The 15,704-nt window shown below is 44.2% G+C and overlaps 1 protein-coding gene across 3 annotated transcripts in view; it reads right to left on the bottom strand.

Annotated features, from left to right (window-relative positions):
* Positions 1 to 2,755: 2,755 nt before the first annotated feature.
* Positions 2,756 to 15,704, bottom strand: part of Ndf (Nucleosome-destabilizing factor) — a 120,959-nt gene continuing 108,010 nt past the window's right edge. For 2 of the 3 annotated variants that reach the window (XM_065434352.2, XM_065434353.2), the window contains 2 exons: positions 15,282 to 15,406; positions 5,572 to 6,976 (listed from right to left, as the gene is read on the bottom strand). In XM_065434352.2, the coding sequence (XP_065290424.1) occupies positions 6,902 to 6,976; positions 15,282 to 15,406 (200 nt within the window). In that variant the 3' untranslated portion in view covers positions 5,572 to 6,901. Of the gene's footprint in view, positions 3,047 to 5,571; positions 6,977 to 15,281; positions 15,407 to 15,704 lie in introns of those variants that run through there. The other variant, XR_010564949.2, reaches the window with a different exon arrangement.

Below are 15,704 nucleotides of genomic sequence, written 5' to 3'. Positions count from 1 at the left end.
TTACATTATTCCTCAGAATTTTGAGAATGTCAGCCAACAAGCTAATGGCATGAAACAAACCACCGACAGCGCATGCCTTTCACCCTAAACCTTCTCGGAGATTGATATTAAGAGTGCGTAACGATAACTGAGTTCAAACTTTAAAATGATGCATTTCCTTGGCGCGTCGGCGCACTATCTCCGGGTTCGGTCCACGAAAGAGGTTTGAAACAAACCCGATACAGAAAAGTGGTGGCAAATTCGCTAAGACGTTGACATTCATTGATAGACATAGATGAAATTGTCTGATGGCATGATTCAAATGGAAGCCCTAACCAAACAGCTCGTTTTTACTTAGCTTGAGTTTACTTCAATTCGCACTGGCACTACAGTTACAAGAGTCTTACACTTCGTGTAATACTCCAACACCTTGTTATCGCATTCATTGCTTCACCCGTATGGCGAAACCACGATTTTTTTTTGGAAGAGCGCGGAACTGCGCTCATCAAGAGCTGCGTTTACGAGGGTAGCGTGTTGCATTTTTTCGGGCATCACGGCAACTACTATGCGTTCCTGTCTCACAAATACGATCCGCCTTCTTAACGCATTCACGTAAATGCCGCCTATATTATGAAATTAAGCAAATAATTGCATGCCAGTTTTTTTTTTTTGTGCGTGCGTGAGAAATTGTTAAGACACGCCACAGCTCCTTTTACATTCGAGTGAGCAACTGACTTTACGTACCTGTTCCCCCCCCCCCCCACCACTACCATTAAAAAAAGGAGGAAAAAAAAAAGGGAATGAAGAAGCTCAACCAAAGGTGTACACGTGTGGACGCTCTTCCGATGACCGACGTTCGCACATTCATTCTGTTTAGCGAAAGCGTGTGCGCCGCCAGCTGAAGCGGCGAGTTACTTAAACAATAAAATAAAAATAAACAAGCGGGACAAGGACGCGTCGCCGCGCGCCGGCGTCTCTTCGCGGTGAGACCTCAATTTGAGCACCCCACTGCCCACACCCCAGACTCGGAAATCGATGGCCCAGGCCCCACTCGATGCCGCAAAAGAACGATCAACGCGACCGTAACCGTTGCTTCGCACAAAGACGCGCCCGGAACCGAGATCGTCACGCCCGAGGTCGAGACACGACCCGCATCGATTGCTTCCACGCGACATCGGTGGTTGCAGGCTAGACGACACGCGGGCGATATACCGCTCCAGTATCGCGCACTCGCCGTAGTACCACTGCAATTCCTCCGGTAGAAGCGGACACCAGAGATCGATAATTTGCGATTCCATCTATGCGGTTCTTTTCATCTCTCGCTCGAGTGTCGCCGTTATCGCCAGCAGCATCCAAACGGTGCGACAGATATCGTTGCATCATTCCATCCCGGCACATCGACGAGGTTCAAGTGTTGTACGATATGTTCAGAAGCAGTCGTGTAACTAGTACGGGTCGTAGCTACCGGTGACAGGGGCCCCTAAAGTGCGTTTCAGGCAATATGCAGAAGGGTCAAGCAGTTACTTGTTGCAGCTACACTGCCTGGCAGGGGCATTTGCAATGAATATGGAGTGCTCAGATGGCTATGAGACATGCACTATGACGGGGAGGAAAAAACACTATACCTAGCAGAGTAGAACTTGTAATTAGTGGTGGTAATGCACGATTACTTGTAACAGAAAGGCACAAATGTTTCCTTCGTGATCTCTAACGTAAATATGTTAATGCTAAGTTAATGTTAAGTCAATGCCCCATGAGAGCTGTCTGCATACACTGAAATCAAAACGAATCCTACACATAACGTAACGCTATAGCCCCAGTTGAGTAGGTCAACTTACACTAGTGTTTTATTGGTTAAATACAATAGCCATCTTTGGTATGGTGAACGTTAAGATAACCCTGCTCCAAACTTATGCCACACTGTTCTTGATTTCATTATATGCAACCTATTTACGCCAATTACAATATAATGCAAAGTGCTACAAAATACGTTTTCTGTTAGCTAAACACAAAACAGCTAATACTGGAACATAAATTCAGAGACACATTAGACTAAATGAGAATTCAACAAGTTATCACTCATGCAGCCAACATGTCAGGCAAGGTATATAGTAGAGGTGGGTAAATGTTCAGTTTCAAATACAAATTGAATATTACACTAATTATTTGTATTGGAAAAGGAACTATTCAATATTTTCAAATATTTGAGACTAAATATGTTGCAACAACCTGCAATTGTTCTTACTTCCCTCCATCTGCTAAACAAAGTATCCCAAATTATCAGCAGTGAGAGAATGAAAAAGCCTGCAATGCAATGCAGAAACAAAATGGGTATTGCAAGCTTTGTTTACTGTTTCACAACAAAAGCCTACATGTCAACTTGCCCGTAGTCCTTTATTTAGTGCTTTGGTAGCAGTTTTACCTTTTACGCTACAACGAATGATGTTTCCTATGAAATTGTCGTTTTTGTGCGTGTTTACAGCACACATTGTCCTTCAGCAGCTTTTTAAGGATAGGTCTTCTTTGCCGAGTTCATATTGAGTTTCTGGGATCTGAATATGTGGCCACTTTCATCTCTGAAATTAGAAAAATTTGGGCCTGTGGTGCACACAGGACAACAATAAGTCATGAAAATGAAACCTGGAACAAGAATGACACACCAAGTTAGCACAGAGCTACGCACTGGGCACTAATGATGTGTAATAATCACGAAAGACTCAAATAAAGCACAGATGCGCTTGTTGAAACTGTGCGCGCCTTAAGCCAGAACCAGAAGTATGGCTAAAAAAAATTTAATTCTGAGGTTTTATGTGCGAAAACCACGTTTTGAATATGAGGCATGCCGTAGTGAGAAACTTTGGATTAATTCTGACCACCTGGGGTTCTTCGATGTGCATCCAATGCACGATACAGCAGAGTTTCTACATTTCACTCCCATCGAAATGTGGCCATCGCGCATGGGATTCAATCCGGCACCCTCAGGCTTGGTAGTGCCACACCACCATGGTGAACGAAAGTGTGGCTTTACTCGACGAAAAATGTGGACCAGCCTCGAAGATAGTGCAGTCTAAAAAGAAAGAAAGTGAAAGGTTAAAGAAAGGGGTTTATGTGACAGTAAGATGATACTAAAGCAAGGTAAGGTGCTGTAGATGAAGTTATGGGACTCCAATAGCAGTGGACATTGAATAAAGACAAAGTCTTCAGTGGAAGCCTTTCTCTCCTCCCAAATAACAAACAGAATAACGTGAAACAACAAACCGCATGGTACACTTGTGCACTTCGGAATACCTCGTCTTTCTTCAATGTCATTTGCTGTTGACTTGCCTCCCCGCCTCCCAAATGATATTTTTAGAACTCCTTTAGGGCAACCATTTAATTAGCGTTTTTGGAAAGCATGTCATATAGCAGTCATATTTTGAAAAGCTTCTTTGCAACAAGGCTCTAAAGCTGTTGAGAGGCTATTCCTCCAGTACTCTTATTGACAATCGGTGATCTTGTGTTTAAAACGGATCATTTCTACCTAATAGTTAGCCGTCATTCTTTGCACGTTGGTGCAGGCGTGGTATCTAATTATGCAGAAATAAATATTCCTGCTTTGTATATATGCATCTGTCTTCGACTATTCCATATTCAACACTTACTATTCATATTATAAAGACACGATTTAGCAGGAAACTAACCCAAATTTCCAAAACCTTGTGTTATTGTGTTATTCCACAACTTGGACAAGAATTGCACAAGTGCAGCATGGCCCTCCCATGTTGACTATGTGCAAACATTTATGTATGCATTTTGCCCATCGGGCAGAACAATGGCTTCTGCCTTCATCACAGATGTTTCAAATGTATCTCACACATTTGATAGATTTTGCATTAGACATTAAACCTGGGGTCTTGTTTTATTCTAACAAGCATTATGTTTGAATATGTACTGTGTTTATCACAGATTTATTGTTGCGCCCCTATGCAGTGCCTGTTTGGGCCTTTAGCGTATCATTAATAAGAATATCTGTTCTGTAGATTCGGCTAACATAAAGGGACTGCGGTAGAAAAACGGGCTGTAAATTAGACGTCAAACATTAGGGTTGTCGGCTCTCGCATATATATAATTTATTACTGGGTGCTACTACTAAGTTTAACACGTGCCTCATCGTTTTAGAAGTAAACAGATGTAATGAAATGGGTTTTGCTTGTGTACTTGGAAAAATCTTCAGAGTTCAGGCGCAGAAGCTTACAGGTGCAGGGCAGTGAAAGTCATAGGAAAATGATGCGTTTTTTGTTTTACAGCAGTCCACCTTTTATGATGCTGATGGTGCAAGAAATGCATTGCCTAATTTTCAACACACCAGTTCGGGTCTTAACCATTATTAATGGGGGCTGTTCTGTAAATTCTTGGTTCAATATAAAGTATGACACACAACACAAACAGGCAGGCACCCTGTAGTGCCAGCAATTCAATATATGATTTATGCCTATCAAATGGATTAATTGTGGCAGCTCATTGTATTTGCTGACCTACGCAGGTGAGCTATAATGAAGGAACAAACAACCTTGCCATTACTGAATACCTGACCCGGCAAAGCCTAGAATTAGTACACACTGCTCCTCCTAACCAACAACACAGCAAAAATACTGCTCCAATTAGGTGTGATCGAATGGTTTGAAGTTGGTCCTGAGGCCAGTAGGGCTGCCGAAGTCCTATGAACACCCGAATTCACAACTAAAGATTCAAGGTTGAACCAAACGGGGAAATACTTGATTTATCACTCGATATGTATTTATTTACAATACAGCACCTGCATTCTCACCCCCTATTCCGATCTAAACAATGCCCCTGCACAAAGTCTTTTCTAAGATCAGTCCTAAGACTGCTCCTATATAATAAAAAAACGTAGATACCGCTTTAGGATCGGCAACAGGCTTAATTTGCTTGGCACAATACCCGTGGACTGTTTCAGCCAGTCCTCGACTGTTGACAAAGCCAAGGTTACAACCCACAGTGTAAACTTTTATAGCAATGAGAATAAACCTCCAAATTCCAGCCAAGTTAGTGTTGGCCTCCTCCAGCAACAGACAAAGTATTGCTGAAGTTAGTCTAAATTAGAAAAGAATGCTGCCCACCAATCTAGATCTTAAGAAGAAAAAAAAATTATTAGCAGCACTGCAATACTGTTAAGAATGACTATCTGCTGCAGAAGGATGTGTTTCCTAATTAGCAATGTCAGAGTGGTGGTTCCTTTTACTCCTGTGGATTTTCTGCTCTAGACAGTACTCTATAATAAGAACCTGTGCCACCCGCCGGACATGTACTGTCCGTTTCCCAAGGGTAAACATCTTAAATATCCGGTATGCACCTTTCTTGCTGTACATCATTAATGCTATATTTAATACCTGGCAGTCCGAACATATTTTTCCCATTATTGGGCTAAGTGTGTGAATGCTGGAACAGACCATACATTGAAAAGCAACTTCAGTTCATTTACCTCAGCTGCTTCCTCCTTCTCAGTTAAATTAAGAATATAAGACAACACTCATGTCACCCACAAGAATAAAAGCAGTGAAAAGGTCACACACAGACACAACAAGAAGTGCATCAGGTTAAAATAAAGTGAAGATGATAGTTTTATTCTTCTGTGTATGTGACATGGTGACACTTTCCAATGGAATGGGGATGTTGTAGTTAATGTGTATAACAAAAGCAGGAGGAGGACAACTCGGCACACAGTGCAGCCCAGAGCGCGAAAGGTGGGCCATGCTGACTTGCATATGGGGCTGGGTCCGGCACGCCGTCCCAACCTGTGGGACAGAGTTCTTGCACGATAAACAGTGCAGTCCCCACTAAAAGCTTACTGACAGTTTCTGACTTTCCTTTATAATGCAATGAGAAAGAGAGGGATGAGGGAGATCTTGTACTCTTTAGCAGGGACAGACACGCAATGCACTGGCCACAGCCGCAGCACATCCAATCACGACACTGCCCTCTGTTCGTGCCTTGCTACATACAAAGGATACCCTTGTAACGCGTTATTCTGTTGCTCTTGCTTAGGAAAAAAAAAAAAAGGAAATAGAAGTCATGGTAAGCACCACGGTTTTCGTATAACTATCACCTCGAAACATTTTTCTTTAAACACAGGCCACCTAACACGGGAACAAGAAATTCAACAGTTGCAACACAAATACTAAAGATCCTAAGTGCAGGGTCATGCTGCACTGAGACTTCAGCACGAAGCCAATGAGTACTCGGGACTGATTACTGCAGAGCACTGTTAAAATGTTGCAGCCAGCACCTAAAGAAAAACAAAAGCAATGATAAAAGGAAAAAAAAAAAGGGGTGGGGGTCCTTGAAGCGCATCAATTCATTAGCTAACTTGAAGTTCCGCAACACATAAGAATAAAATTGGCGAGTCGCAAATCAAGAAGGACCCTGCTAGATCAACTAGCCTGGCCTGAAATGGAAGCACATGCAAACAACGCTCCACGAGATGGGCAAATTACAACACAGGGGCTCTGCTCACTAAGGCTGCAAATGCCTTTAAAACAATGAGAGCTCCACTATCTGAAACCAATTACTCATGCTTGTGCCACACGGGGCAGTTCACTATCTGATACTCTCGCCTAAAAACACTGCAGTAAAGCTCAACAGTCGACTAAGCATCCCAGCTTTAACAACCCAAAATAATTGCAAGCACAAATGGCCGCTGATAAAAAGGCACCACTTCCTAACCAGCACTGGGTCCAGCACATTGCAGATGCCAGCCCCCATTTTGTGGGCCGGAAGAGCCGGAAAATGGGATGACCCTGCATCCCCCCCTATGTTATGAATTGCGGCTCAGGGCTTTTGCTCTGGTAGAACATGCAGCTGTGTGTGCGTCTTGCACTCCCTGCCCTTGTCTCTCTCCTCAGTCGGCAGGCTCCTGGTGGCTTCAGAGTCGAGTTCGGATGTACACTGCCGAGGCATCATGTTCCGCGTAGCCGTGCTTTTTGGCATGCTTGAATACCTGTTGGAGAGAGGAGTAACAATGCACTACCAGTTTTGAGTATGCAGGAGCACTAAGTAATACAATAGAACCTCACTCATAAATACTGAGGAAAAAAAAGAAAAGCTGTGAGGAAAAAGAAAACGTACAATCCGAAGTAAAAAAATTAGACTCAACTATCGTTGGCACCTACACAATGTGAAGCATTGCGTGCATCATTGTGGCACCAGACACTGAGGCACATCGAGCTAATGGTGCTCCGATGGCACGAGACGCGTTTTGTTGTTTTCACATTGTGTGGTGTTTTAAGCGGGCGCCAGGAAAGCAAAAAGAAATCAAGCTGGTGGGCCACACTAGATGCCGCTGAAGTGAAATGTGATGCCCATATTGCACCGCCTGCAGCAGGGAACAGTGGCACATTTCGATTATCGCTTACTAAAAGCATGCAATATGCTACCAATGGCACTATACACCACCCTCAGTAATATAGATAGGTAAAGATGATTATCACAAAAGGTTTGGCGGTGATAGCTGTGAATGCCACATGCGATGACTCTGGAGAAGATTTGCTCGTACCAAAATGAGAAACTGGGTGCACACCAGCTTTTTCACGGGAGACGGGTGGATGAGTATTGCGGTGAAGCTGCAGCGGCGGGCAGATACAGTCAAACCTTGATATAACGAACTTCAATATAATGAAATTCTCGATATAACAAAGTATTTAACTTTTCATAACCTCTTGTCCATAGAACATCACATATTTAGAATATAGATGTAACGAAATATGTTTGTAGGAGAGTTCAATGTAACGAAATTTTGCTTCCATTGCAAAGGAATGCCGAGGCAATAAATGGAAACTTCTGCGGATGCAGATGGTCAAGTGATTTAATTATAAGTGGCTGCTTGCAAACGCACTCCTCAAATCGCATGAGGCGCGACAAGAGTGACCGCCGAAGTGAAGTCACATCATGTTCTGTATAAAGTTCAAGTGCAGTAAGATCCTATCCTGCCCTGTGCACTTTGCGCTTTAGGTGCAAGTGAAAGTGTGGGAGGGTAACACAAGAAAGATGGTGGCTTCATGAGTGCCGCCTTCCTGCTCAAGTAAAAGGAAAGAGGGGGAGAGAAGTGAGCTTTTCGGTAACACTATGAAGTGCATCCAGGGATTGCAAGATAATTCGGAAAATTCTGCGGCCTCCTTCCATGCAAGAAAAATTGACCAGCGACTGCACTTAATTGTACAAAAGGTCTAATTTCTCTACAATGAAATTTCGATATAACGAAGCAAATTGCAGATTTTGCCCCCTTCATTATATAGAGGTTTAACTGTATATACTGTTCTCGATTGCATGTGCCTCGTGCATTTTCTCGTTTACAGGGATATAGTGGCGATGCACTTAATCTCGGTACTAAAGAATTGCGTTTTCCGGGAATGTATGAACCGGAAAAAAAATGAGCGTAACTCTGTCGGGCCAATTACTTTTTTTTTCTTTTCTCTATTGCGAACGTTGGCACTGGGAACGTATCAAAAAGTTTCTACTGTATATGTAACCTTCCTGGCTATATTGCTGGCACTGCAATTTTGTAGAGGGGTTGCATTTTCTGATGCATTGCTTGTATGCTTTGCCCAGATTAAATTAAAGGTATGCAGCACCTATGACAGTGCCGAAAAATACCATCAATGGCACCACCTAACAATAAAGGCAGAATGAGATGCTTGCCCTGCTTTATTATAATGACCAATGGGCATCATTCTTCAGCTACAATGAATCGATACATTTCTGTCTGGTATTACTGCAGAAGACACAACTTCCTATTTTGGATGACAGGCTAATAATGCACAGTAATGTATTACAATTACAGGCAGACTGAGATGCCCCTTCTGTGTGAAATTTGACAAGCAAGCAAGCAAGCTGGAACAGATGCATATACCTGGTGCTCCTAGTTGCACAATATTCAGCATGGCGTTAACAAGAGAAGACCCACAAAAGCCTCATGCTCTTGTGATATGCAATCGCACTTGCAGGAGCACATTTTATAGCTGTGCAAGACAAAGCTGCTCTTTTAAACTAGAAACTAGCCTGGCAGACCCTGAAGTGCTGCAGCCGATGTTGCACACTGATGGCTTTGCTTAGACACCCTAGAAAGTGTTCAATGATCTGTGCATAAAATAAGTGGCAAGGAGACAGAAAATTACTGATTCGCTCATGCTCATCGACACGACTCCGTTCTTGACCTTCCCCGAACTCAAAGATTGCAGATGTGATGGTACTCCTGATGATGACTAAAAGACAACAAATGAAGAGCCTTGGGAGATACGAACAATGGCACGGACTCAGGAATACCAATGAAACTGTACTCCGCAATGGAAATGACTGCATCGAACCACTGGCTGCTGCTCGTGCCAGCAGGAACTAGCGGCAGAATAAACTGACATTTCATTTTCATGCAATAAAAATGAGAAGGATGCATTTTATCTCAAAGCTACTGTGGCACATTTGCTTTTGCCTACTCATCACTTATATAGAATCTTCGTGCTGTCTTCTCCACTTGTTATAACGAGGTCTTATTGTATATTTGGATATGCGTGGCGGAAGAAACTGGTGGTGTTATCAATAAAGTTGCATCATGTGCAATCAGTTTCAATTACAGCATTATTCATTGACATTCTTAACTTCAAGGCCTCCAGCTTGTGTTATTCCAATGTGAAAACTAACTTGAGGCAACCCACCTCATTTCTCAAGGAAGCACAAAAATGAAAAGTAAGATTTGAGATTTCATTAAATGCATAAAAGAAATAACGAACATTGAATTCTAAACAACCATAACACGAACTTTACTTCATACTTAGATGGAAAAAAGTTTGTGAAAGCACAAATCTCTCTAAAGGATGCTCGCTAATTTTATTAGAATTAGAACTTCCCATTACAATCATTTCAGTAAGAACAGTAGAGACAGAATATCAGAACTGGCAGTCTGTGTGAATTCCTCCATGCTGATTTTGCGCCCATACATATGTACTATAATTTCCTGCACATACTTATTACATCACAGAGACTGAGCAGCTCATGCTAAAAGCCATGCACAAGCGTTTCTTGAAGGCTTGTGTAGCATATTAGACAGTGCATCATTGAGCATAACAGAGATCCCTCACAAAGATAACAAATGTCACAAAGAATTAGCACTGATTTCAGGGTAAAACGAATTGGAAAAGTTTGACCATCACACATTAGTGCATGCAAATTAATGCACATTGATGTCAATTGGGTGAAATTTGTATTCTCTTCGTGTTACCTTCACATCATGACCATTTGTGCAGATACAAAGGGTAAGAGAGGGAAGACGCGAGTGTAGACCGACTACATATTGTGCACATTGGTGATGATCTTTATGGCCAGGCCTTACTTCGGCATAATTGTTTGGGCATGTTTTGCTAAACGAGGTCACAAGCCCTATTTTATCACTGGCTAATTTCTAACACTTCTACAAGTTGAATATAAGTGCATTTAATCGTGGTGCAAATTCTCAAGGTTCTCTAGCATTCAAGGTTCTCTAGAATTGCAAGGTTCTCTAGCATTCATGCACACTATGGTCTTCTTTCATGAAATATCTGGACTTCCCACACGTCTAAGACTGAAGATAGTGCAGCAGCATAGTGAGAGCACAAATACAGTCACCGACCGTTTATTCGGACCTCACAGGGACTGCGGAAATGTCCGAATAAACAGGTGTCCGAAAAAGCAGTTTAAGAAAGAAGAAAAATAAGAAGAAGAAGAAGAAAAAAAAAATCCTTTATTTCCACGCACTTATTCGGGCTCGGCAGTAGGCTTGAAGATATTGTGAATGCGCCGTTGCACGCTGTTCCGTTTACGCGCGATCAGATAAGCCTGAATCTCAGAGAGGGTTTTGCGGTGTCCGGATTGGGAGATCAATCCCACCGTTCATAACCAGTTGTCAAGATTGGAGTCGGGCATGAATTAGAAGGTAGCTGGCCCATGCCGTTGTCCAACTTATCCACGCTGAGGACGTTGAAGGGAAGGACTGCTTTTCATCGAGAACGAGGAATATGGGTTTATTTACAGTATCTACATCAGGATGCCGCAGTTCATCAGTCTAGCATGACTGTGAGAGAAGAGTGCACTGAGCAGCCGCACAACAGCGGTTTATAAACACTCGGTCCTCCCTCGATCCCAAGGTGAGGGAAACGTTCGAACAGGCACCATAGAAGAGGGTTTACACACACACCTCTTTGTGCGAGGTTCACGATCCCCAACCGAGGTCAGATGGTCTACACAGAACTCGGAGCTGACGTCAGGAAAGACACATCTGATTCCCCGAACTGACCCCTGCAGCACGGCCACCAGTTGTCCATTGTCTTGCGTCTTGAACGGCGCGTGGGAAGAGGCCTCCGAAGACGCTCCCTCAGCAACTCCCTCGCTCATAGCATATCAGGTCGGCGATGGCAGGTTCAGTATCAATAGTTAGTCCGCTGATCGCGTTTAGTCACAACGGCGCTGAGCCTAGAGCGTAACAGTGGCATTCCAAGAAAAGTTGACGCCGCTGTCGCAACTGGCTGGCAAAACCTGCACCTCAGCGGGCCGTTCTTAACAACGGTCACTATAGGCGGCTGAAAGCACAGTCACTGCATGCTACGGCAGCGTAGCACATGGTGCGGCATCTTCCAACTCAGAGTCATCGTCCGGCGGTGCAGCAGAAACCTGACGAATGATCTCGCCGTCGTCGAGTTCTGCGCATGTCAGTACAGCAGTGTCAGCACCTGTGAAACTGTCAAATGAGACGGTGTCCGGAATTGCAATGCAACCACTGTGCAGGTCTCGGCAGAACATTTTCTGTGTCAGCAGAGAGTACATCGGAAGGCGAAAAATCTTAGGCCTCCCGGCACCTGCTTGCCGGCATTCCTCAGCACAGTCTGTGCGGGCACTGTTGGCGCCTTTAGACACTTGACGCGATGCTTCTGTATGCCATGCTGGATCACCGGAACCTTGACACAGCACACAAAGCAAACACCACCATGCTGACACCAGTCGCACAAAAGAAAAACGTGGTCTGCTCATAGCGTCGTGCGCGAAGAAACAAATCAGCTACTGGATTGTCTTGACATGGCTTACTAAGCTGAAACCGGAACTGCTGTAGAGCCACTCTATCGAACCAGGCAGAAACAATGATGATGAGTGGGGATTGGCAGTAGCGCCACCTCGTGGGGCAGCAAGGAGGCTCCGTTAAAAACAAAAATGGCATTCGGCAAGTCGAACCATGCACCGGTCAGAGTCAGTGCATGGTGCTCTCGATCGAGTTGGCTCAAGGAGTGTCCGAAAGGAGTGTGGCTCAAGTAGTGTCCGAACTTCTGGCAGTTGTTATACATTATGGTCTATGAGGAGAATGGCGGTGCCGCAAAGCAGACCAAATAATCGAGCATGTCCGAATTTTTGAAGTCTGGAAAATCAGTCGACGACTGTAGTTTGTACAGCTGCCAAGCATAAGTTTAAAGAGTATATATGAGCACACCACCTTCAATCTTTCTGAGCACATGGCTGTAGCTGCTGTTTGTGATGCTAGGTGGCGCTACAATATTAATGATACAAAGTAAAAGCTTTTGCACCATTCGTTGACCATAAGACTGGCGAAGTAGTCACAGGTTCAAACTACTAACACTCAGTTCTCATTAGTGCTTCTTTCCAAGGATAACATCAGTGTTACAAGCACCAAACTACAGCAAATTATATTGTTACGGTGCATTTAGACAGGACCTTGTGTGCAAGAGGGAGACGAAGAGGAACTGGTAGACTGCCTCCCGGAGCTGTGACCTTTGTACCAGCCTGTGCAATTACCACTAAGTTTTCCTGTAAAAATAGCTGTACATACCGTATAGTACGGAATATAGGTCGAGGTTTTTTCAAAAAAATATTACTAAAAGGTCACCCCTTGACTTATATACCGGCCCTTGGCACAACATGAATAGTCATCTGGCAACATGTAGGAGCGCAGACGTTTCGGCATCCGCATTGTTATCGCCCCCTTGGTGTCCGACGCCAAAAGAGGCTTTCCCGTGGGATGTTGTTGTTTGCGTGAATGAAAAGGGCTATATGGACAAGGCCCTCATGTTCAACTGGATTAAGACCTTCTATAATCGGCGACCCGGCACATTCCTGTGGTGTCCGAGCATGCTTGTCTTGGATGCCTTTCGGGGGGCACTTTACCGCAGGTGTGAAGCAGGCACTCCGCGACGGGAGGACGGAACTCGCCGTCATTCCGGGAGGCATGACCTTAACACTTCAGCCACTGGACGTCATGCTCAACAAGCCCTTTAAAGACCGTGCCCGTGAACAATGTAATCAGTGGATGGCCGGCGACAACCCGACGACCCCAACCGGCCGCGCAGGCCGCCTCTCGCCACTGTGGCCACATGGGTGTCGCAGGCTTGGTGCTCGCTGCCTGACGATATGGTGGTGCGGGCATTCAAGAAGTGTTGCATTAGCAACTCCTTGGACGGCACCAAGGATGACATGTCGTGGGACGCAGCCAGCGAAAAGCAGTCGTCTTCGGATGAGAGTTCAGACAGCTCAGACGAATGAGCAGGTGACAAGTCTGGCGGCACCACTAAATAAAAAAGTTTTGTGCCTTATAATTTTTATGTTGACTTCTTTGCTTCTATATAAGGGGGTCAACCTATGTTCCGCCTCAACCTAAATTCCGCATTATACGATACATTTCTGCATTGGGCTTCAACTTCGTACTATTTGGTGGAGGTGTGGGGTACTGAGCCACAGGACACATGGCTTTCGGCTCACGATCTTCGTTGGCTGCTCTGAAGGCTGCTGCTGTAGTGAAGAAGAGTCCTGTCGGTCTTCACAAGCCGTATTGGGAAGCGGTGCGAACGACTGGTAGATACGATGGCTTTTCGCCTGCTTGAAACACTTGCACTCCGTGATAATGTCATAAGCTGAAGTACAGTTCTTACAAATGAGTAAATTGAAGCTGTCATCGGTGATCCTACTTTTCAGACTCCGGCATTCCAGCGTGGCCTTGCGGCAAAGTGCCAGCATGTCTTGTATATAGACGACATAGCCTTCGGTGGACATCTGAACTTGTGACGTCAACTCTTTCTTGGCGACAACCTTCAGACCCAGTGGTTTTCCAAAGAGATCTCGCAGCGTCTGCTTGCAGGTACCTAAACCTTGGAGATCTTAGTGGTTTTGAAACCACACTCACGCAGTTCCCACCAAGTAAAACATTATGTTCGTCAGCTTCATTCTGGGATCTCATTTGTTGTGGCTGCTCACTCGCTCATACATCTCCAACCAGTTATTGAGGTTTGCCAACCAGTTGTCGATGATGGTGCCATTGATGCCACAGAAGGTTCCTGGATCATGCAGATGCACGAGTAAGACAGTCAATACAGATGCTGCCGAACTAGGCACTATCTCCTGTGACATCTGGGAAGAACCGAAGCAGCGGCTGCTGCGAAGCTCCGTTCGGAGTCATTACCCCGCACTTCCACCAAATGTTATGAAGAGGAAGCACACATAGCTATTCAAGCACATCACAAAAGGAGGTTCCAGTTTTGCATTCAGCAGACTTCCATGCATAGTGTCTTGTCACTATAATCTGATCTGCTGTGGCAGTCGTTTTAAATGCACTGCACTTTAGAGGTTACAGCACTTGAGGCACACATACCTGCATCTCTTCACAGTGCATATCTTTAGGGGAAAGCTTTATGCATGACAGGCTACGCCATTGAAACTCACAGGCTGCTCTCTAGTGTAGAACTGGGTTGTCTTCGTCAAAAGAGGAAGAAAAACACTAATAATAATTTTAAGAAATCAAAACTTTGTTTATTTGATATTTCACTAGATAATACTATTGATCTGATGCTTCAGAAAATTGTTTTCATCTGGAGTATCAGTCTTACCACTATGAAAACACCAAAGCAGCAAGAGAAAATTTCACAAAATTTTACTGTTAAATAATAGTGTTTGGCCTTGCATGTGGCAACCTTTTGGCCTCACTTTAGGCAATTGCTGAAATAACATGGGGACAATCACTCTAATGCTATCCACTAAAAATGGTGACACACTTCGTTAGGCATAGGACATGGTGCTGTCCAACACAGTGTAAAATGTGCCTGGATCAGTGCTGCTAAGCTGAATTTTATTCTGCTTGTGGCCTACAGCAACAACACTCATCCAAAATCTGTGCCAAATCTAGTTGTTTAACTTTGTCTAGGCACCTCACTAATGACTGCAAAATCAACCAAAGCACCCCTTGCTTTTCTCCACAAAAGATTTATCACGACATTGCACAGACTGACCTCATTTGCTGCCGCTGTGACTGGTAAAGGCTGTTCCAACTGGTCACCAATGCCAATGGCAAGGCAAAGGTCCTTTTGAAGGTGCTGCAGGGGCATGTTGGTTGCAAAGGTGCCTTCAATAATGGCTGGAAGCAGAAGGATTGCATTCAGTCAACAGGTTGCAGAGTGCAGGTGTTTCACAAACAACACTTGTTGGTTGCATAAGTGCTCCAATTTGCGAAGGTGCAAACAAACTGCTATTTTAATATTGCGGTCCCACTGATGCTGCTGCTCCACTGCACCTTCATAACACTTCCATTTCTCTTTCTTTCCATTCTTATGTAACACACTTCCATTTGCCACAATGCATATCACATTCTTGGCCTGCATAAATAGTTGCAGGGCCCCTAACCAGGTTTGAGCATTGCACCAAGACAAAGCTTG

This window comes from Dermacentor albipictus, chromosome 3 (assembly GCF_038994185.2).
Source record: "Dermacentor albipictus isolate Rhodes 1998 colony chromosome 3, USDA_Dalb.pri_finalv2, whole genome shotgun sequence".
Lineage (NCBI taxonomy): Eukaryota > Metazoa > Arthropoda > Arachnida > Ixodida > Ixodidae > Dermacentor > Dermacentor albipictus.
This window is presented reverse-complemented; position numbering and strand designations above follow the sequence as displayed.